This window comes from Lepidochelys olivacea (assembly GCF_965140295.1).
Source record: "Lepidochelys olivacea isolate rLepOli2 genome assembly, chromosome: 7".
NCBI lineage: Eukaryota > Metazoa > Chordata > Testudines > Cheloniidae > Lepidochelys > Lepidochelys olivacea.
This window is the reverse complement of record NC_140417.1, coordinates 80,918,603-80,943,109: the sequence shown is the minus strand read 5'-3', so window position 1 is coordinate 80,943,109 and position 24,507 is coordinate 80,918,603. Positions and strand designations below refer to the sequence as shown.

General features: G+C 39.8%; 2 protein-coding genes across 4 annotated transcripts in view; one reads left to right on the top strand and one right to left on the bottom strand.

The window, feature by feature from the left end:
* CTNNA3 (catenin alpha 3) overlaps nucleotides 1-24,507 on the top strand; it is a 928,050-nt gene that overhangs the window by 359,919 nt on the left and 543,624 nt on the right. The gene's annotated exons all lie outside the window — the stretch shown is intronic.
* Nucleotides 1-24,507, bottom strand: part of LRRTM3 (leucine rich repeat transmembrane neuronal 3) — a 190,990-nt gene that overhangs the window by 147,089 nt on the left and 19,394 nt on the right. The window contains exon 3 of one of the 3 annotated variants that reach the window (XM_084634513.1): nucleotides 14,123-14,285. The exons of the other annotated variants lie outside the window; for them this stretch is intronic. Within the exon in view, the coding sequence (XP_084490639.1) occupies nucleotides 14,262-14,285 (24 nt within the window). The 3' untranslated portion in view covers nucleotides 14,123-14,261. Of the gene's footprint in view, nucleotides 1-14,122; nucleotides 14,286-24,507 lie in introns of those variants that run through there. 3 annotated transcript variants of the gene reach the window in all.

Below are 24,507 nucleotides of genomic sequence, written 5' to 3'. Positions count from 1 at the left end.
TTTCTCTCTTCCTCTCCCCTTCCTTGCACTTTTTTTTTGGCATCTCGCGAATAAGAAACAAACAAAAAAAGCTTTTGCTATATTGATCTAAATCAAAGCCCAAATAATGCATTACTTCTACCCACAACTACAGAATGACTTTTATAAAAGATAAAAGGCAAAAATGTTGTTTGCTATACAAATTTTCCAGTGTTTGCAGCAAGTATGAGCTATCAGTATGATACACAAGTTACAACGGGCAACAAACAAGAGATCACTTTATTAACTCCTAACATTTCAACAGGGTTCTGGAATGCTTAAATTGAAGACCCAAATTGAAGTCAAAGGACATCATTCTAACTAATGCAAGGCACTACAGAGGCCACATTTGGATAAATATATGTAGTGTTCTTGTTACCATATAATATGATATAAAATGCAGAAAATATTGAAGAGCATATTCAGGATTATATAGGAATTCAAATATTTTATTCTAATATGATAGACAAATTACAGTAGTTAACCATTCTTTGGAAAAGTGAAGATTTAGAGCCTTATTTTGCCATTGCAGGTGAATCACACATGTAAGATTTTTGAAATTAGTCCGTATTCTGCACAAAATAAACGTGCATACACTTGAAGGATGTGACTTGCTATGCATCCCATCAAAGTACTTAGAGTGTGAGTAAAAGTGGTTAACTAGGGAAATGAGCAGGTTGAATTTATTGTAATTAGATGAATTTCATATTTGTGAAAGTGAGAAGCAGTGCATTATCAACAGGCAGGCATGGTACAGAAACACACAGTGTAAGCTTGCTGACAGAGTTCTTAGTACATCTCAATCCTGAGCTTGACAACTCTGCTATTCCAGATTTTGTTCTCTTCTAAGAGACTTCTGACCATATTGAATGAATTAAGTAGTAGTTTGTGATGTGAATAACATTTTAAAAAATCTAAATTCTGCAAACTAACACTTTGGTATCACGCCTTTGTCAGGGCATTAACTCTGTGGTTCCAAGTGTTCTGTAGGTGACTGGTGAGATGGAAGGGGAACTGAGAGATTAAAGTTATCTGGGACATATGAGAAAGGGGACCAAAAAAATCAAATATTTTAGCCAGTTATGAAAATGGAGAAAAAGGAAAGTGAGATACAATATTAAGGGGAGGGGAATGTCAAATAGAGTAGACTTTCTGATTTAGAAGAACTAAAAGAATAGCAAGTTTAAAATGTCCATACATTCTCTTCTTCTAGTGTAAACTTAGGGCATTGAAAGTGAAGTTAGATAATCTGGGTTTGAGTCTCGGCTTTGTTGCAATCTGTGCTCAAGTCATTGAACCTCTCTGTGCCTCAGTTTTCCCATTTGCAGACTGGATATGATACTTTTGTAACTCACGGGGATGCTGTGAGACTAATACTAATTCATCAATGTTCGTAAAGCACTTTATGGAAGACGTTATTGATGTGCAAGATATGATTATCTTGGTTCTCAGTTAATTGCACGTGAGGGCAAGTGTATTAAAATTCTGATTCCTGCGTCTCTACCCTAGAGTGCCAATCCTTCCCCTAACACCTAAAGCCTCCCTCTACCTTTCCACTATAGGAATGACCTGAAACCTGTCTCCTCTTCCCAATCCCCACTTGCCGTTTTCTTCTTCTCTCAGTTTTGGCACATTACTGATTCTTTCCCACTTTATGGACATGTACTCCCAGATGAGCCATCTTTCCTCTGCCAGTTCCCAGCCAAAACAAACATCAGTGTGAGTTAAACAAACAAGAAAAGCTGGAACAGTTGGTTTGATCCCTAAACTAAGAAAAGTAGCAAAGTACATTTACTTTTCATTTTACAACCACAAAGCTGAATGCATGGTTTTGCACTTAACTAGATATATTTGTTGATTAAAAACTGTGTTACTTCAGCTTCAAGAAAATGACTGCCATTTATCATCACAGTTAGCACAGTTAGTAGTCAATGATTTGCAATCCAAATGTACTCATTTTTAGAACCTGTGATTGATAGAGTGTATCAACTGGTTGCATAGTTTGCAAAGAGGGGAAACAAGTACTTATCAGACTTCAAGGGCTCCTTTTTCAGTGCCTGTAAACAACTTTTGTACATTTATTTGGAGCATTAGGCATATTTCCAAAAGTAAACTTTTTAATGACAATTAATGACTGTTGCTGTTGGAAGAGGTGGCCAGAAAGCTTTCAGTAAATCGCAGTAACATCCTTAAGAGCTCCCTAACTATTTGGGGGAATTTTTCGGAATTAATAGATGCTAAGCTATAACACGAGCACCAGAAATCCTTCTAAAAATGAAGCATCTGAAGTAAAGTAACATTCTTAACATGAACTTCATTTTGTTTCTTAAAGAATACACGCAGCACAAAACAAACCCCTACCCTTCAAATTTACAGCATCCCGAGAGTAGAGATTTCACTGTTAAGAGCATCCTGGGAGAAGCAATAAGTAAAGGCAACTTTCACACAGCTATTTACTGGAGCTCTTGGGAAAAGTTAAACAAAATATGCTTTAATAAATAAAACAGAGTTAATTAAAATCCACTTGAAAAGCTAGCATAGGGGAAAAGTCAAAGGAAAATTACCCATTACCATGTGGTTAGTGGAAACATAATTCTGTTTGGAATGAGACAGTATCTCATTGAGGGATTGAGTCTGCCATCCTTTCTCATGTCGGATAGTATCTTTTTTTAGCAAGTGATCCCATTGAAATTATTGGAACTATCTGACAGCATGAGTGAGGGGAGCAAAATAGTGCCTGCAGTATGCATCTTGAAGCATCAAGCTGGTAAATCCCTTAAAAATTATGGGGGGTGATATTGTATAATTATAGGTAGAGAACATTTTAATATTTTTATTCAAGTACTAAGTGTGGTACTATTGAAGAAACATTAATGAAGAGTTGTCTACTATAATTTAAAGTGAAAAATGTATTTTCTAAATCTAGTTTCAACCAGGACAGTCATGCAGAGAACCAAAATAAACCTAGTACTCTGGGGCTGGATGTCTCAGAGGATAAATAATAGGATATAGAAAAGACCACCTCTTCTTGCCGGTAGAAATCTAGCACTGGTCACTAGTGATCGAAAGAAATTACCATCTGGTTGCTGTATGGTGGCCTCTGACAAATAAGTTTGGTTTGAATCCATTTTGTAGTAGATACTTGACATCATCACAAAAATTACCATAGCAATTGACAGTAGTTGGTACTCATGGCCAGTCTGTGGCACATTGGCAAGATGATGTGGGAAAACCACCACCTACCTGATCTCTGGATATACAAAGATCTTCAGATTCCAAAGCTCTGAATCTGGCACCTTTCACCTGCACTAATATCACATCAGAGAAAAAAATCTGACCCAATATTTTGCATTGTAGACAAGATCTCTCCTATACTGCTTATTACTATAATGTATATTGCTCAATGGAGAGGAAGGGTTGTAGGTCATGTATCCTCCCCTGCCCTATTGACTTAATGGTTCTGGTTTCTGAACACTTTGCCCATGGATGACGTGAATAATATTGCCTGAATGCATTTTTTACCAGCACTGACATCTGCAATTTGACATGTAAAATTTGGACTCAACCACCATTTTGAGTTCAGATTTATTCATAACTTGGTTAATATATAATGCAATATCAAAGTTGTGAAACAGTGTGAAGACTTTTTAAAATCATGCTTGCTGAGCTTTGTAGAGCACTTTGAGACCTACTGACAGGGGTGAAAGAAACTCCGAAGACTTACTGGTATGGGGGCTGGCTCGGGCCCCTCGAAGGGGTGGGGCCTCGGACAGAAGAGGCGGGGCTGCGGGGGGGGTCAGCATCCCTCAGCCAGCCCTTCCACACGTGTTCCAAATGAAGTGTGAAGAGTCAAATTTCAAATACTTTATGCATCTTTTCCCTGCAGAAATAAGTAGGCTTCTTATAATTGGTAAAAAACTAATTTATAGGTATCATAGAATATCAGGGTTGGAAGGGACCTCAGGAGGTCATCTAGTCCAACCCCCTGCTCAAAGCAGGACCAATCCCCAAGTTTTGCCCCAGATCCCTAAATGGCCCTCTCAAAGATTGAACTCACAACCCTGGGTTTAGCAGGCCAATGCTCAAACCACTGAGCTGTCCCTTCCCCCCAAACAATTTGGAGATGCCAGGGATTGTACCCGGGACCTCATACATGTGAAGCATGCACTCTACCACTGAGCTACATCCCCTTCTCCACTGAGCTACATCCCTTTCTGGTACTGGGCTTCAATCTTCACCTTTGGTGCATGGGCATGTACTTGTGTTAGTAGGGTCAGCTGTGTTCAGGGATGGATGAACCCTCAAAAGAGGATGGGTTGTATTAGGTCAGCTGCCTTCCCCAGGGGTTTCTAAAAAGAAGGGCCAGCTTTAATTTGCAGATAGAGCTGGACAGAAGCCCTTCAGGTAGAGGCTGTTCAGTGTATGCACATTTTCAAAGTGCAGGGAGCTTGTCAGATCTAGGATTTTGGTTCAGGCCTCTGCTATTTAGTTAGAGTTTCTGCCATTTGTTTTATCTGAAGTGGTTTGCTCATCCCTAGTACCATAAACTACTACAGACAGCCCTAACTGGTTCTTAATCAACTTCTGTTCCCAGCGTAGGAGCCAACACAAACTTTGTACTGTTCTGTAGGAGGTATTCCTTTGATTGATGCTGTTTCCAGTAGCATTTGGCAGAGTGCCTGTAGCAGCTGAAGTGGTAGTAGCCTACGCCCTCTACTTCAGGTTTAGCTGATAACCCAGAAAAAAACTGTCATGCCTCTGGTGGCTGAGAAACATAGGAAAGGCCAAGGCCAGTTTTTCATTGTTACATTCTTTTCCTTATTGTACGACAGCTGAGTCTGGTTGCAGCACAGACTATGGCAGTTCAAGATCAGACTTGTAGATAGAGAAAAACAAAGAAGTGTGGAAGGAATTGAAAAGACAATATATTGCTGTAACAACTTTAGCTCTGATATAATGTCTAAGAAGGATACAACGTAGGAATTTCTTGTGATACAGAAAATTAAATTTTCTATTTAAATTTTGTTGTGATACAGCAAAGTATCGGAAAGAGAAAATTGAATTTTCTATCTCAGATACTTTGCTGTATCACAGCAAACTCCAGCCCTGTACCCTCCACAGACAGTATATCGGCACTAATGCTGTAACAGCAATCTTGTCTTTTCAATTCCTTGCACACTTCCTCTCTTTATTCTTTATTTTGAAATCTCATCTCACAGGCCAACTGCCATAGGCTGTGTTGTAACCAAACTCAGCTGTCATGAATGAAATAAATTGTACTTTGCTGTTTAATGGATGTGTGGTTCATCAAAATTCATATGAAGTAGGGGGTGATCTATAGTTATCTCTGTTATATTGCAAAACAATATAAATACAGTTTTTAAAATGAAACTATTTACAGAAAAATAGGTGTTGGTGTCTGGGCCTGGGGAAAGAGGCTTAGGAGGGGTGGGTAGCTCAGGAATTTTCTGTGGGAAACCTGTGTCCTAATCCTGACCAAACCACTGACTTGCTGTTTGGCCATGAGCCTGCCTGTGCTTTCATTTCCCTATCTCAAAATTATGCATAATACCCCCCTCCCTCACAGCGGGGTTATAAGGATGAATCAGTTAATGGGCCAGATGTGCCCCATGAGTTTGGCTGGTGGAAACTGGCAGAACCCAGTCTGTGGACCCCCAGTGACAGCGAGTCTGCCTGGAGGCTGAAAGGCTGCGACAGCATCAATCGTCCAAACTCTACCCAGTTTGGGAGCTTGGAGCTAGCCATGCAGTACCAACAGCAGGCAGGGCCAGGCATGTAAAATGCACTGATTCACTGGATCTCAGGGAGTCTCATTTGGTAAGGCTTCTATGGATGTCTAACTGGATTTCCCCTTCCCTTTATCTGGTCAGTGGAGTTCCTACATGAAAGGGTAGTGGTGTGCCGTCTGCCCCACACAGGAGTAAATATTTTCCTCCAATGCAATTGGCCCCCAAAGATTGAGGGAGCTGTTATTTTCACCCACACCTGTACACAGGAGAGTGAAAATGGTCCATCATTTGGAAAATGTTATAACATGTAAGCGCTAAACGTGATTGCTTTGACTTTTTTATTTATTCCTTCACTACTTTTCTTTGCAAACACCCAGTTTTTAGCTTTAGGAGATAAAACACTCTTCCCAAACAATCCGCACAGCTCCTGTTCAGTCCAATAAATCAATAAAAATCCCACATCAACACTTAGCCAGAATTTCTAAAGCAAAATCTGAGATTTTCAGAGCAGTCTATAGGATTTAGACACACATCCTCCATTGTCCTTAATTTTAATGTGTACAAATCCCCAAGATTGTTCTGAAATCTCAACCCTTGTTTTCTTTCCCATTTTTAGAACTATCATATTTTACATCTTATGTACTATTTCCCCCCACCCCTCCACAATCCAACACCATGGACTGGATGTCCCAGAGAGAGACTGAAGTGGTTGCATGCACAACTGGTATCCACAGGTGAGGAGAAGACTTTTGAGACAGATTTCACCATCTTTGTGTGAGCTGTTTGCAAGGGTATTTTAATTGATTTAAATCACTATTCAGGTTATACAACCAGCATCAATAAGTAGGCATAGAGTTATACAAAATGTTCATCTTGAGGTCATGTGAAACCTGGCTTCAGGTTTTGTCCCAAATGCAAAATTCAGTCCAGTTTCATAGAATGATTACAAATCTTTAAAGTAACCTGAGCCAATTTCTGTGTTTACATTTGAACCATGCAAAATTCAACAGGAAATCCAGTAACACTCAGCAGTTTTCATTGTTTTTCCTTGACTTGAGGTTCATTGAAACCCAAAACCTCACAGTGAAATGCAAAGGAGAGAATATACATGGAATATACATGAAGAAAACATATGCAGGACTCCCTGTCAGAGGAAACCAACAAGTTTCTAACCGCGCTAATAGGTTGGTCGCTGTTTTGCAAGTAGTAACATAAGGCTCATCCACCAGTACCTAAATATTTGGATTCACTCAGAGTTTTCCAAAAGTGGTAAAATACAACATAAAAGCTTTTCATAAACTGTTTCACAAAATGCTCTTCTGAGAATCAGTCCCAAGTTACAGAGAGAAGATTACATTGAAATCAAAGGAGCGACTCACTAGTTTGGGGTAAAATGAGGAGGCTCAATTTCCGGCAGATGACTATAAATGTAATATTTGGCTGTCTTAAGTGAACCTGTCTCCACTATGGAAAAGATAGCCATGGAAGACTATTTGGGAACATGTCCTCTAGCCTCATTAGCTTGTCTTGTGGCATGGTGAAAGACTTAAGAAATTATATTTCTGTTTTCTTCAGTGGCTGAGCTAGACCTTTGTGTCTCCTATCTGAAACTTTTATGAATTTGTAGAGTACCATTATGTGGAATACCAACTGTTAATCTTTTGTCATGTTGAAAATTAACCAATCCATGATCATACACTAACATCTCAACTCATAACTGTTTAGTTTCCATAATAGCCTATTGTTAGGGACTTTATCAAAGGCTGTTTGAAAGTTCAAATGAATTATATCTATTTGTTTTCTTTTCTATTCTGAAGGAGATATTTTGGCTTGGTTATGATCTCCCCTGACATCCAGGAACCATGCACAGTTCTGAATAGAAATTGTACTAAGCTACTTTAGCAGTAGGATTCTCCTTCACTGATGTGGTCCACAGAAGGCTTTACATCCATCCAAGGATGCATATTTTCATGTGTGTGTGTATTATGACTGGGACGTGGGCAGTCTGACTTAGTGGTCGGGAATCAGGAGGGAGGCTGGGTCTGATACCAGAAGATCAGAGTCTGAGACAGGCCAGAGGGCAAACTCAGGTCAGGAGGCAGGCATTGTCAGGTTATCAGATTGGCAGCAAGCACTAGGAGCAGGTATCTCAGGGGAAGCAGTCCAAAGTAGGGAGAACCCACTTGCATGAACAACTTCCTGTTCCTGTGCTGGTTTTATATAGAAGTTGTGAACCAATCAGGATGCCCAGTATTCTGCCAATCAGATTTCAGGACTGGGGTCCTCTGCTGGAGTTCAGCTCCTATTCTGATGATAGTTAGCAGTCACTGGGTGGCAGGTTGCAGCTTATTAGCTCTGAAGTGCCCTGTGGACCAGGTTTCAAGACCCACGGTCCCCTGACAGTAAGGGAGGAGCATTAGGTGACCCGTACCCCACATCAGAAAATAATATAGAGAAAACTGCAAATAGAACCTCAAGAGTTTCCTGCCCTGTACATGGATCTTATCACCTAGGGACACGAGCTGGTTTTGTTGCCTAACTAGCAAGCTGAGGTTCTAGCAGATAATAGCACGTACACAATCTGTTTGGATGCCCAATTCTTTTTGTAGGTAGCTGCAGAATTTTCAAATATGGTTTTTTGTTTACACCTACACATACAGTTTACTTGACCCCTTCATTCAAGATATCAAATTTGTGGCCCTTTTGGCCTCCAGTTTTCAAAGGTAGCCTTGTAATTTGCCACTCACAAATTTGTACAGACAAATGGATGGTCTCATTTTTGGTGGGGGCCAATAACAGTAGGTAAACAATATCCTTCCTTCCTTTCATGCAACTGCTGTAGTAACCCTTGCATTGACTTTAGGGGGAGTTGGTTCAGACACTTAGGGTATATGTCCACTGCAATAAAACACCCGCACCTGGCCCCTGTCAGCTGACTTGAGCTCATGGGCTGTGGGGCTGTAAAATTGCAATGTAGATATTTGGGCTTGGGCTGGAACCTGGATGCTGGGATCCTTCCCCCTTCATGGGGTCTGAGAGCCCAGGCTCCAGCCTGAGCCCAAATAGCTACACTGCAATTTTATAGCCATGCAGTCCAAGCCCTGCAAGCCTGAGTCAGCTGATATGGGCCAGTTGTGGGTGTTTTATTGCAGTGTAGACCTTAGAGACCATCCGTTACTTAGTCTGAAGTTTAACTGTCCTTTGGTAGGTCTTCACCTGTACTTAGGGCTATATTTCTTCTCCATCCAAGATTCCTACTGAAGTCAATTAAGTTTAGTGTTCACTTATTGTGCAGTTGTGGGATTTCTGTGTGTTACATCAATTACGTTTGTAATTAACTATGATAAGAAAGTAATGTCTTATTAGGATGGTATATTTGTACTATATAAAATTAATACTATTTTAAAATTACACGAGAACTATTTTTCTTTATACACAAAAGTCTCACTTGCATTAGAAATCCAAAACACATTTGAAGGTTGTTCCCGAGGTGCATTTTGCATGCATTTCTCTTCTGGAGATCAAAGAGAGCTGTGCATGTGGAAACCCTAAGACTCAGACATTTAATAACTAGTGTCCCTGTCCCTGGATTTAGACACAAATGTATATGACTTAGATTTTTCTCTTTTAAAATGAAAAAGTTACAGTTTGAACTCATTTACTTAATAATTGTCAAAATATAGTAACATTCAGTTTTACAGCATAACCAATGAAACCGTGACCATGTCTGCTCCTTTGTATATTCAGCCATTTGCAACAGTATAATCAACTATTGCCTTCCATGGGGTGTATTTAGTCAGCAAAGAGCTCAGATGCTAAACTGTGATATACATTGTACCACAAGCAGCATATTGTTTTCATTCAGTCTTTTTAATACCTGTAGTTTTCTCTGGATATGAAGACTCTTTGTCACAGAAGCTCCTTTTTGATGTGGTTCACCTTTGATTGTGCAGAATCAACTGCTTTGAATTATTTTTCTGAATTATGTCCTGTGCACCGTTTTTTTTTTTTTTTACAGTGTTTACTTGCAAAGTGATTTTCATGCAAAGGAATTTCATAGTGGAAGCAGTTGAATATTCACAGCAGGAAAATGTCTCTTTCCTTAAGTGGGAGGAAATGAACTTTTCACTGCACAACTCATTATTATTACCTCTGTTAACTCAATGATATTTAAAAAGTTATATTTTTCCATTACTGTGCCATTAAGATATTCTTAACTACTGTCTGTCACACTTGGGTGACGAAATGTTGTAGTAGATGTTTAACTATAGTTGCACTGTACGGTAGGTAAGGAAATGGTCTAGTTACCCAACTTAGAGTAAACTAGTGCACTTAGTAAACTTAAACTATAGCAAATTCAGGTGCATGTTTCAAAAATCCTTCATTTACAAGGTCATACACAATTAAGTAAAGTGAAGAGAATATAGTTATTTAGTAGCACCTTCGTTTCTTAAAACAATCTGAGGAACAGAACTTGTTCAGTAATTATAATTTATAGGGTACTGATAGCTTAAAAAGTTCCAAGCACTTGCAGATTTCAAGGAGAACCCATGCAGCTTCAGAAAATTCTGCAGTAGCTGAAAAAAAAAATCCCACTGGCTTCCACCATGGGAATTCAGAGGCATCATCCATCATTTTAGGCGTAGGGAGGTTAACATTTTATAGTACTAATCTTCTGAGGCTCTAATTTGTACTCTACTGTGAAACTAAAAAGAAAAAAGTGGTGGTGGTGGTTAGTAAACCTGCTCTGGGGGAGATTTTTGTAATTTTCCCTTTTTACTTCTTTAAACCCATTAATATATTTCTGTCAGCCAAGAAGGAAGAACTATAGCGAGAGCTATATTTTTGTCCATTCTCACATGCCATTTTATGGAACAAGCTTCTGCATGCAGCTGTTTTTTCCCTCAAGAAAACTGAGGAAGCATGTTTTGGCTGATTGTGAGAGGTGTGATGATTAATTACATTAATCTGTATGCTGCACTGAATTCCACTTGATTTTGCAGATTGGAAAATTATCTCATGTGAATGTTATGTTATTTAAAACATGAATTTTCATTTGTATTATGTAACATTAATACTGTTCTGTGTGTTCTGTTGTGCTATGTACTCTACAGACATATAGTAACTGAAAGTCATGAATAGTGTGAATTTTTCATGCAGCCTTAATCCAAGGTGTGCTGATATAATTTTAAGTGCAGTCAGTGTTCTTGAAAGGTCCTAGGTGGACGGTAATAGAGTCCATAGTCCTCCCTTGTACAATTATGGCTTAGGCAGCTAATGTGTAAGCTTTGTCAAATTGCCTGTCACCTATGAGGTCTTAGAATTCATCCTTGTGAGGAAAATTTTAAGCGGGAGAAGATGGCTCAGTCTGCATGTCCACTCCATTTTTGGACCTCTGCTTGGATTGATGATGATGGTGCTGGGTTTCATGATGAGGATCAATCACTGGTAGGTTGACTCGAGAGCTGTGAACAGAGATTGTCAAAAGAGAATAGTTGCAGACTCTCTGTTTGAAGGTAATGGGACTTGGCGAGCGTTTGGTCAGTCTGTCTGCATTGTTTGGTTGACTGTTCTGCAGCTGGAACATGGGACGCTGAGTAAGCAGCCGAGACAGGGCTGTGTGACTCAGCCGAGACAGGGCTGTGTGACTCTGACACTTTGATCAGCTCTGTTGTTTCAAGTGTCTGGTTAATTAGAGGGAATATGGAGAAGAAATGTGAGAGGCTTTCCTTCTAGGTTCAGCTCTACGTGCAATTCCATGATGGCCAGCAATCAAACAGTGGTGGTGACATGCAACTAATGTGCTGGGTTTTCTTTCCTACCTAAAGCTGGAAGGGGCTTCTTGTGCATGGATGCAAATTGGTGGCTGTGCTGGAGGAGCAGATTCTTGCATTGGAGGGGCAAGTAGAGGAACTACTGAGAGTCAGAGGATCTAATTCAGTCTGGCCTTGGAATCTATAAGGTTAAGACCCTTGTAGCAGGACAGCCTGCCACTTTAAGAGCCAGGAGGCCTAAGTTAGCCTCACCCTGCCCTGGGTATTGGACTGAAGAAGATAAAAGCCCAGCAGTTAAATCCTGACTGGGGAGGAGAGCAGACCGATGGCTCTTAACTGGGGGCGGGGGGGCAGGGGGCAAGAAGCCTGGTTAAGGGTCAGGAGTTGTCTGCAGACTATTGTTTGGTCAGATGCCTTGTTAGGAGGGTAGGTTTGGCTCAGATTGTAGGTTTGATCAAAGCCCAGGTACCTGTTGATGGGTATTGAGACACTGTTGCAGCTGAGGTCAGGCTGTAGGGAAGGGAGTTGGATGCTGAATCAGCCTGGGCTGAAAATTCCTTTGTTTTTTGCTTTTCTTGGACTTTGTCTAAAGGATTCTGTTACCCCCAGAATGGGTTGAACTCTCTAAAGCAGCTTGGCTGGAGGGCCAAGCCATATGTATGACTGGAGTAGGCCAAAGAGCATGGTGGGGAAGCTGAGGCAGAGATGCTGCAGTGCCACATTGCAGATTGGGGCATTCCAGGATGGTGAGTTGTGTACAATGCTATAAGTAGCTAATATGATAGAGGTATAAGGTGGGTGAGGTGGTAATTTTTTTATTGGACCAACTTCTGTAGGTGAGAGAGACAAGCTTTCAAGCTTACACAGAACTTGTTTCTCTTCTCTCTCTAATATCCTGGGACCGACATGGCTACTACAACAGTGTATACAGATATAAGGTGAAAGACAGAACAATTTTAAGGGAAATGTCTAGTCCAGATGCTTCCAGCTAGTTTCTGTGAGCACCTTGCTGTATTGTCTCTTCAAGTATATCTAACCCCTTCTGATGTCATTATTGTTGTCTAGGACATATACTGTGACACCCATGCACTAAGTAGTGCTTTCAAAAAGGAGCATTTTGCACTAGGTTACAATTTGTTTCCAGTGCTGTTCAAAATGGTGTGTTTGATTTATAAAGCCCTTGTGGTTTGAGTCCTGGTTATCTCTGAGACAGCATCTATTCTTTCATTCCATCCCAAGAGATGAGATTAACTGAGATACACTTGCTGATAGTCCCCAGATCTGAACCATGTAGGGCTGGAGCCAGGGCTTTCTCACTGGGGATCCTCGGTTCTAGAACTTCCTTCCCCATTGACCTTCAGGGCATTTGCAAGGTATCCAGTATATTTCTATGCAGGCCTTTGCCTGAGAGCATATTATGGACGACTGAATTTTTTGTTGCAGTTGGGGAGCTGTGTTTTCTTGAGGTTTTCTTTAGCTTGACCCTTTTTGAGTTAATATCTTGATTTTTTTCAGAAGTGCTGAGCATTAAAACAATGGAACCTGCAGGTGCTCAGAAAGTCTGGAAAATCAGATGTGTTTTAATTGGCATATTTTTTAAATGATGTACATGAAACTAGAGTTTGAAATAGGCACATCTTATAAATTAAAAGGTAAATGTTCAGAAAATTTTATAAAGCTGATGAGAGAAAATACACTGACTTGTTAATGCTATGCTCATGGGATAATCTTGAACAAATACTGGAGTCCCAGATGGTTAGAAAGTTGTGTGATATCTGCTCTGTACAGTGTCTCTCTGTCATTTGTATGGGCCATTCAGTATGTGGGCCATAATGATTTCTGATATCTACTACTCTGTGGTTTTTACTCAGATGAGTGAGTTTTATGCCCATAGAAGTAATCTTGGGAAACTGAAATAGTTCCTTGAAGTGTGTGTTGCAGGGGTGGGGATTCCCACTGAGTGATGCTTCATGGGAAAATAAAATGCTTAATAAATAATACTATCTGCTACTGTATAAAAAACAGATTCTACCCTCAATCTTTATACAAACCTTCCATTGACATAGATACTTCCATTGATTTTAATTAGCTTTGGATCACGTCCCAGACGAGTCTGAGATATACAGCCAGATTTTTCAAAGATCATTTTTAAATGCGTATGTTTGTTGCTGTGTCAAAGACTCTTGTTGTTTTATGAGTCATCCACAAATCCCACAAAACCTTGATCTTTTCAAAAAATTTTCACCAGTTTAAAAATAGAAAAAATATACCAAAAGTTAGATGTTGGCATTATTAAAAAAAACAAAACAAAAACTCAGGAATACAGCAGGAAAGAGTGACTCTCAAATGGCTAAATACATATTAGAGATTAGAGCATTTGTAAAATGCTGTTCCTTGATCTATTCACTCTATTCTGTAACCTTGATAAAAGTCAAAGGTGGTCTCAACACTGGCTTTCTGTGCAGGTTGTGAAATGAAGTACATCACTTATACAAAAGAATACCAGTGACAAATCTATTTGTAGGGAGAATTTTACTTTATTTTTCCATTATTACATCTCCATTTCAGAAACTGGGATTGTTGTCCTTTTGATCTCTTTTTAATTCCCCATACAGATTAACTGTCAAGCCTTCCTCATGGGAATTCCATCTATTTGCATCTGGGCAGGGATGTGGTCTTCCAGCCAGTAGTCATCAGACTTTAAGTTGGAGATATTGGTTTACTGGAACCTTGTGAGGATGCTCTGAGGATAAGTCCAGTAACAGAATAAATCATGTGTAAGGCTTTAGTGCCACAAGGAAACTTTGTAGGGAAACCCAGAGTAATGAATACTAATGGGAGCAGTGTTTACAAACTAAAGAGCCAATAAAACAGAAGTGGATATTAAAACGAGGTTGGTAGTCCACCCTGGATTACTTTATTTAAGCTAATGAAATAAGGAATGGAAAATAGAAACATTTTAAAAAATCAAAAACCTTAGTTAAACAACTCTTTTTTTGCAAATTGACTAATAAAACCCCATAATCAAATTTTCCTCCAGATACCCCACTGAGTGGTTCCCCCTTGCACCAAGTCTGACTCTTATCTCATACTATGCATTAGGTAGAACTACTGAGTGCTTGTTTGCAGCCTCTTAAGGGCACAAAGTTTGGCTGGCTTGTTTGGCTAGATGGTGGTAGGGCCTATTGCTGTGAATAAGCAACTTCAGTAGTAGGAGAAAGAATGTGCTTGCAAGGCAGAAATAAGTGGAGTTTTCTGAGTCTCCGTGTAAGGCTGAGGTTGTGGAGCCTAAATCACGGCAGGAGATGACCCAGATTTGCCTGCTTATGGCGCTACCTGGAATGTGAGAAAGTTCGGTTCAAATCTCTGCTCTGTCTGAGTGAGTGATTTGGGATAAAAATAAAACAAAGCCCCTCCCTCTGCTCCCAACCAGGCAGAGCAAGGACTTTAACCCTGGTCTCCCAACACTTCAGGCCACTGCACTAACAATCAGGCTATAGAGAGTGTCCATGGAAATTTTTTTTGAAAGGTCTCATTTTCATTCCAGTGTAGAACAAAAACAAATTTTGAAACATTTAAATGTTTTGCAAAACTGATTTTCTTCTCTGGCCAGCCTTAGTTGCAAGTGGGGATTCTGTTTACATGAACCCAACTAGCTCTGTAGAAAATGATTATCGATGCTCAGAAACAAATGATAACCCCATGAGGTTTACATAAAGGAATCTTTTTTTAAGGGTTTGGAATTTTGTTCTTTTACTCAGATATTGTATAGTCATGACCAGGACAGGCCAAAAAAAAAAAAAAAAGCACTGATAAGAGCTGGGTGAATATTTTTTGTTCAAAAATTATTTAAATGAAAATGGCCCTTTTTTCCTCTAAAACTACATGTTTGAAGAAAATTTTGGGGGCTTTTTTGGGGGGAAATCTTGATCAGCTTTTTCTCCCATCTCTGTCTGTTTGTTTTTTCTCTCCTCCCCACCATCACCTCTTTTTCAGTGACAAAATTAAAAAGGAAAAAGTTTGGGTGGGGAGAAGCAGAGAGAAAAGATAAAAGCAAGAGAAAGGCAAGAAAATGAGATTAAAAAACAAAATATTACCAGTTTCAAACCCCCAAACATTTCCAAAGTATGGGTTTGTTGGTGAAAGTTTCAAAATGTTTCTCAAAACATTGTTACCATCTTTTAACCAGTTCTAGTACTGGCTTCATTAAATCTCTTATATAACAAGTGAAGCTTGGTGATAACACTTAAATTATTTTCTTTTAACAAAAATGGTGCAATGTATAAGTTTATAGTTAATATATTAAAAAACAGGAAGCATTAAAATGTTAGAATAGTTTAACAAAAATGGAATTAACTTTACATCTTATTACTTAGCATATATCAATGTTTTTATGGTAGCTGACCTTATGGCCAATACCAGAAATCTCCAGATCTCAAAGCGAGTCTATCTTGAGCTAAAGAGCCAGGCCTCTTGACTTGAGTACTAACAAGTCAGAGAAAGGGCTGCATAACGTACGCTGACCAGTAGGTTATACTTTTATTTCTCAGAGATAATATACCACAGAATCAAACAAAGATACAGTTAGAGCTGGTCAAAAATGTTCCATCAAAACTTATTTATTAAACAGAATTTTTCACAGGAAGTGTCTGCTTTCATTGAAGAAAATTTTTTCAGTTGGAAAACCAAAAATTCAATTTTGTGGTTTTGATTTTTTTGATGAAAAGCCAATTTTTCTACTGAAAATCTTGAATAAATGAACATTATTTTGTTTGTTCCTCTTGGGGAGAGGGAGACAGATGTTTTGTGACTAGCTCTTGTTTCTATTACGGTAATAGTAATATTAATTCTCTAAGGAATCGTAAATATTAATACCAATAAACTGGATGAGTTCTATAACTCAGGCCCTCATTGTGCAGAGGAAATGCCCAGTGAGTTTAATGGGAGTTTGGCTTGCCTAAAAACTGCTGGATTATGCAATGTATTGGTTAAATGTACGAGCCCAGATTGTGGTGATATCCCTTACACACACTAGTGAGCAGTGACTCAGTGGAACCATTCATGTGATGAATGCTTACCAGTTCAAATAAGGAGGTCACAGTCTGACCCTTAAGCATTTTTGCTTTTTTATTTTTTTTTAGTAAACAGCTAAAACCTGTTTAAAGAAGAGCTACATCTGCCCTGGCTAATTGCATATCTGAGCAAATAGTTTTCAATACATCATTTATCCAGTTAATCTAGACTGTTTTTTCTTATCATAGAATATTTATAGGTAGAGCATGATTTCCTCATTTTATTGGAGAGGTTTTTGTGTGTTTTGTTTTAAACTTTGCTGATGGATTGTGAGTTGTTCACTCTGACAACTTGATGCTCGATATTCAAAATTGGAACAGTATTTTCATTTGGATTAGTCAGATAAGTCATGTGGAAAAACTTGTTTCCAAACTGGATGGGTGTGCATTATTGGTTATATGTATTCTATATACTAAAAATTATAAATGTGATTATGAAGTGTCAGTAAAACCTAATCACTCAAGTTTGTGGGAAATGAACAATAAAAGGGGAGTGAAAATGGCTGTAGTGAATTTATTTTAAAAAATTATTGTTTTCTGGAAAACTTTTTGCAGAATTTTTCCAACCCTAATTATTGCTTAAAAATGTGGATGTCATCTGGGTGCAAAGCTTGGTATTTGGCTAGTTTCTTGGAGCATTACTGTGAGTGGGTTGAGTACCCAGAGTGTCCAAACTCTGCATTTTCCTGGTGTTTGACATTACTGGTAATTCAAAAACAATACAACATACACCTCAGCCTAAACTTCTTCCCCGAGCTTGATTTTTCCCTAGGCTTTCTCTCTACAACCATAGTGGTCTAGTTTCCTTTCCCAAGTGAGCCACTCCCACCTCACTTATTGGTGGACTTAATAAGAGTCACAGAGTCGGTAGAATTTCAGCAACTTTAGGCAGGATACTTGCTAACATGATAGATCAAGAGAAGAATGCTACCACCCATGCAGAGAAAAAGAAAAAGGTAGTTTTACTTTAAAAAGAAAAAAAAACCTCCTGCAAATAATTTTTCAAAGCATGGAAGATGTACGCATTATCAGCATTCAATCCTGTATCTTCGCTGACTTTTTTTGTTTTGCAGTATTGAATACATAACCATCTTGCCTCTGAGTATTAATGATGTATCAACGAATATTGTATGTTAGCTGAAAGACCACAATACTGATTAACATTAACCAACGCCTACTAGGGCCTTCTTCAAGGTTGAACCTACTTCTATTTCATTTTAGGGTTCCGAATTAAACTGGTTGGAAAACTAGTCAAACTTAGCTTGTATTCTCCACACAGTAGCTGGTCTTATAGCTATCTCCATGGTAGAAAGCTTATGAAATGGGAGTAATGTTCGTCTTTGGGACGTGCATTACCGCAAAAATGTTCAATGTGTTTGGAAGTTATGCTGGCAGATTTTTTGTGTTAATATAGTGAAATAAAAAATAGGGTACAATTGCTAAACCCTAATATATTTTCCAGATTATGAAGCTTATTCTTTTGTCTCTTTACTGTAGGACAAGAAATATTAGCATGGCCTATTATATTAACTTTTTTTTTTTTGGCTAGATCACAGTGGCAAGGCTTAATTAGAACTTGTTATTTTCAAAGTTGGAATAGATAAAGTACTGAAAGGCTGTAAGATATCCAGCTAATATGTGAACTGCCTTACATGGCTGTGCAAGGGAGAAGAAGGGTAAAAGTGCCCCTCTACTTTCTTGCTTGGGGTACTCACATGAGTAGTAGCCCAAGAGGAGTTGGCAGAAGCAGCCTCAGCACTGCTGAGCATCTCTATGGGGAAAGGATGGGCATGGTTGAGGAGTGGGCAGAACACTAGCTCCATCCCCTCCACCAGTAATTCACGAGCAAATACTCACCAGCAACCACACATCACACAACAGAACCACTAACCCAGGAGCCTATCCTTGCAACAAAGCCCATTCCCAACTGTGTCCACTTATCTATTCAGGTGACACCATCATAGGGCCTAATTACATCAGACACAGTATCAGAGGCTCATTCACTTGCGCATCTACCAGTGTGATATATGCCATCATGTGCCAGCAATGCCCCTCTGCCACATACATTGGTCAAACTGGACAGTCTCTACGTAAAAGAATCAATGGACACAAATCAGACGTCAAGAATTATAACATTCAAAAACCAGTTGGAGAACACTTCAATCTCTTTGGTCACTCGATTACAGACCTAAAAGTGGCAATTCTCCAACAAAAAAAAACTTCAAAAACAGACTCCAAGGAGAGACTGCTGAATTGGAATTAATTTGCAAACTGGATACAATTAACTTAGGCTTGAATAGAGACTGGGAGTGGATGGGTCATTACACAAAGTAAAACTATTTCCCCATGTTTATTTCGCCCCCTCCACCTTCCACTGTTCCTCAGAGGTTCTTGTTAACTGCTGGAAATGGCCCACCTTGATTATCACCCCCCCCCACGTCTCCTGCTGGTAATAGCTCACCTTAAGTGATCACTCTCGTTACAGTGTGTATGGTAACACCCATTGTTTCATGTTCTCTGACTTTATAAATCTCCCCACTGTATTTTCCACTGAATGCATCCAATGAAGTGAGCTGTAGCTCATGAAAGCTTATGCTCAAATAAATTTGTTAGTCTCTAAGGTGCCACAAGTACTCCTTTTCTTTTTGCGAATACAGACTAACACGGCTGCTACTCTGAAACCTATATTTTTACAGGAGAGATTTTGGCCCTATATCCTTAATGCATATTAGTTTAACGTAATTTATGCCTTTTTATTGTAGGAGCCTGTTCATCTCATCAGCCTGTTCACTTGTGTGCCTGATTCGTAGGTTGGACAGGATTAGTCAGTCACAGGCACCACAGTTCAGTTTCAATACCCCATTGTTGGTGTAGTCATATACGTTGGGATCAAAATCGGCTGTTTTTTTTTTTAATTGCAAACCTAGGCTTTTGGGAACAATATCTCTGAAGTCTATAATATTGTATCAGATAGGACTAATGCTAGAAACCCAAAAGAGGTATTTTTAATGGAGACTGCAACTGTTTTTTAAGTCTAGCATCATAAACATAAAGCTGACACATTAACCCAGAGTCAACATTTCCTAAATCTAAACGTTGATGTAAAAGAAGAACTCTGGACTCAAAGTGGGTGAGGTAATATCTTTTATTGGACCAACTTCAGTAGTAAAAATAAAATATATTACCTCATCCTCTATGTCTCCCCAATATCCCAGGACTGACACAGCTACAACAATGCTGCATACAAATCTACACTCAGTCATTTTAGTAGGAAACTATTTTCGGAAATTTTTCTGAATAAGTCTCCAAAACAGAATTTGCAGTTGTAAAAACAATCATCCATGCATCCACTTCCGGTCTGCAGTCTGCTTTGATATAATAAGTCTTCAGATTAAAGGCTCATCAGTCACAAAGTTGTATAGGGCTTTTAATACTATAATTAGAAACATAGGTTAGTGACACATGCTGGTCATAATTGCTGTATTGGATATTGTGGGAATTTTATTCCATTACTCTAATGAAAAGAATACAGAAGAGTCCAAGTCAGTGATGTTCTGCTGACTTGCAGTCAGAACAATATGTTTACTCTGAAACTCTTCAAACCATCTTAATTTGCATCATATTTGACAAGCTATCAAAAAAGCTTTTAGACCTACAGGCTTTCTGTGGTGATTAGGAACATTGCTTAAAGAAAAGTATTTTATGTGCTGGTGGGCCCCAGATCTTGAAGCAACACTTTTAAAAATATAATTCCCATCACAACATAATCCTAATAACCACAAAATAAAAATAAAACACATGAAAGTATTTCATTATGAATTAAAGGTGGCCAGGCATCCTTATTTCTTCCCCTTCCCATGTCTCCTTGTCTCTACCTTCTTTTCTCAGGTAAAATCAGTTTTGCGTAGTGTGTGTGTGTGTGTGTATATATATTCCCCAGCATAGAAGCAAAAAAACACCCCCCTCCCCCCAAAAAAACTTTGATTAGTAAAATATTAAGGCTGAAAGTGTTTTTGTTTTTGTGGGGGAGGGGAGTGTCAGATAACACCCCAAAACAATGACAAAGTTCTACATCTTTTAAAAAACCCCAGATGCAAGATGTTTGCAAATGCATAGGAAAATGATCCATCCAGTTCTCTGCAGCTGTGTGATCGCTTTTGACTCACTAGCAACCAGTCTAACTCATGTCGCCCACCCAACTTCAACTTTGTATGCAAAAGACAAGTGGCATGATTTTTTTTGGTACTTTTCAGCAATGTTCTGAGTTAAGGGTGAGTTAGAGTTTTGGGATCTAGGTTTTAAAGGGGGAAATGTGTTTACTGCGTAAGTGGAGACAATAGCCATCTGATAAGATGGAGAAAAATGTGCTTAAGCAGATCTGGTGATGTGGAGAGCCTGAGGCTAAGGTGCTATCTTTAGTATAGTTGAAGGAGCAGGAATTAGTTACTGTCTGGGCCTCTTAAGCTTCACCAGAATGGAGCATCGGTTGGAAATTCAGGTGTGCACCTCCCTGGCCTCTTGCAAGTTTGAGCTGTCTCAGCACCTCACACAGCCCCTAACAGAGCAGCTACAGTGTCTTTGCTACTAGAAAATACTTGTACAGATGAGCAGATATTTCACAATCAATTAAAATAACCCAAAACATTCATACCCAGTTGGGAGAGCTCATCCTAAAGCTCACTGAAGAATGAAAGGAATAGCTGAAAGTTCCATGAAGCTGCTGTTGTAGTAATAACTTGTGTAGATCACCACTTAATGTGAAAACATTAACCAGGCACCAGTCATGTGCCCAGGGGAGGAATACTTTGAAATAAAATCATTCTATAACTTTTTTTGAATAAAGGAGGCAGCATGTTCCAGTGGGTCATGCTTGAGACTGGAAGTCAGGAGACTTGGTTTCTGGTCCAGCTCTGCCATTGACTCTCAATGAGCAAACCAGTTAACCACATGGTGCCTCTTTTTAGTCTTTTATAAATAATAATTAATTAATTACCCAGCCTGGTGAAGTGCTTTGAAATTCTGTAATGAAAGGTGATACAATGTTTTTGTTGTTAAAATTATTTAGAGGAGTGAAATTGATTTCTAATTACAACAACTTTATTTTATTATGTAGCAAGAGGCGGGGGAGGTTAAATTCTTAATTAAAAAAGTCTAAAAGAATTAATAAATAGCTGACTTCATGAGCTATTACTTTGAATTAGAATTTGCTGGAAAATCAAGTAGCTTTTTTCTTTGATACAGAAACTAATTGTATAAGAATAATAATTACTTGCTGGAGTGACATCTTTTATTTCTTACATCAAGCAAAGCAAAGGAATATGTAGTTGTTTTTTTCAGAGTACAATATAATGCAAAGCAAAGCTGTGTCTTTATGGCCTTATCTACTGCTAAACATTTTTCAAAAGAATATAAGGGAGAGCAGGAGAGAAACAAATCTGGTTTTGACTCAGGGCAGGAGTCACTCAATTTTATTTAAAAAAATAGCTTTCACTGGCTTTCTAGACCGTGCAGCAGGGGGTCCATGAAGAATCCAGTAGCCTAAATTCTCCTTATCTTAGCAGTGGCATGGTCAGGGCTGTTCCCTATGTCATAATGTTGCATGTGTCCTTTCCTGACACACATCTGGACTTGCTAGGGTGAGGACAACAATCCAGAGCCTTACAGAAATGAAATGTTCAAGGCTGTCAGCATGAAAACTTCTGAGAGAAGGTGTAAAAACAGTTACCCTCTCCCCTTATGCTGAACAGTGGTCACCAAACTTATACTTCTCTGGAGGCTTGGGATGCTATGAGGGCATTATCAGCATTTCTTGACCTATAGGTCAACATGGCCTGAGACCTTAAAGCTGCATCTTGTAAGAGGAAAAATAAAGACTCTATCTAGTCATCCTCTTTGCTAAATAGGTTGACCAGCCTTGCATGGTGCAGAAGGCAATCAGTGTATTCTGATCAATCAAGGCATTTTGAGAGGAGCGTATAAAAAGGGACTCCCACTGAGAAATCCTTTTTTCCCTGGAGTGTTATCTTCCTTTACACATTCTATTTACAATCATCATCCGTTTTCTACATGCTGGATCACAAGTGACCCAATGAAATTTAATAGAGACGGTATAGAAAGGTTGTCGGTTTAGTCAGTAGGTCTAGTGGTCAGGACGTGCTGCTCCAGTCTGTCTCTTTGCCCAATGTGTCCAGGACCCCTGGATGGAGTTTAGCTGGGTCAGCTTCCTTATCAGGAAGCCTCTAGTCCTGCCCATCCCAAGGCTCAGCATATGGGAATCTGGGGTGGGTAGAGAGACCCAGGCCCTCCCACTTCACCAGGTCCCAGTCCGGTGCCCTGAACATGTAACAGCACGGGCTGGCCTCTGCTTGGCCCACATCTTTTTCACTTTTCCCTGGGCCACTTCTTACCCCACATGATGTCTCAGTATTGGCTCTGGCTGCTGTTTGATTATAGTTCTTTGCTCCAGACCTTCAGAGTTTCAGGGCTGATGCAGGCAACCCTCTGATGCCCCCACCCATGGTTCTCCCTTCCTCTGGAATGAAGTCTCAAAGGTTAGGGGCCAGGGAGGAGAAGACTGGCAGCCATGACCTCCTCAGTAAGAGGTCCTTCTCTTGTCTCAGAATAGTGCTTCTCCCAGAAATGCCTCCTTTCCTTTTTCCCCACCTACTTGAGCTGCTGGAGCTTTTTTTTTTAATACCGCTCTTCTCTCCAGGAGCATGCTCAGCAGTGCCTAAGGGGTGGAACTTTCCTGGCCCAGTACCGCTCCAGCCTTTCCCCTGCCTTTGCCTTAGTGAGTGGTTTGTAAACCCCATCGCTGAGAGGAATTGCCTATGTTTTACCATATTATACTATATTAAGGACCTGGTGCCACTACTGACAGTTAACATCCTCTTTTGAAAATCGCTATGTCCTATGTTCCACTTTTGGCGTGAAACAAGAGCACAGATCACCACAGTTCTGTAAATTTGAGAGTCCTGAGTCCACTGTATTATCCTTGTGGGACTGAAGGAGAGTGTGTGGCCGCAGTTTGTCATGTCAGTTGGTGATCCGGTGAGGCTGCCCGTCAAGGCCTCCCTAAAACTTAAGCCATACACGGAGTCCTCCTCTGATGCTGTGTACTCCCTCACATATGCCTCTAGCATTGGCAGCATTGGCAAAGTTGCCATATTGTCATTTTCAGTCTTCTCCAGTCTCCCATTCACGTGTCCCATCTCCGAAGTGTGTGAAGATCATAGGGGGTGGGGGGCAGTTATTGCTGTTCAGAGCACTGTAACTTATTCTGCAGACTGTACTGAGAGGGGAACATGGTGTACTGAGCATCTGTAACATGAGCCTTACCACATCCCAGTAACCATGCCCCTCTTGCAGTACAGATAGGCTTGCTCATTGCGGCTGTGTCTGGAGGTGTTTCTTTTTTGAGGAAATGGTACTGCTTAGCTACTTTTCCCCACTGCTTGGCTTCTCTGCCCTGAATTTCTGGGAATTTTAACCTCTCAAACTGCATCATAAGACAGTTTTATGTAAAATTGATAAGATAGCACTAAGTTTCCTTTTCTGAGAGTATTAATTTATGAATATGATGTAGAAGGCTGAACTTTTAGAAACCTATCTTAGCCCTGGTCTACACTGGGGTGGAGGGGGGATCAATCTAAATTATGCAACTTCAGCTACGTGAATAACGTAGCTGAAGTCGACATACTTAGATTGACTTACCGTGGTGTCTTCACTGCGGTGAGTCGACCGCTGCTGCTCCCCCATCGACTCCGCCTGCGCCTCTCGTGGCGGTGGAGTACAGGAGTCGATGGGAGAGCACTCGGGGATTGATTTATTGCATCTAGACTAGACGCAATAAATCGACCCCTGCTGGATCGATCGCTGCCTGCTGCTCCGGAA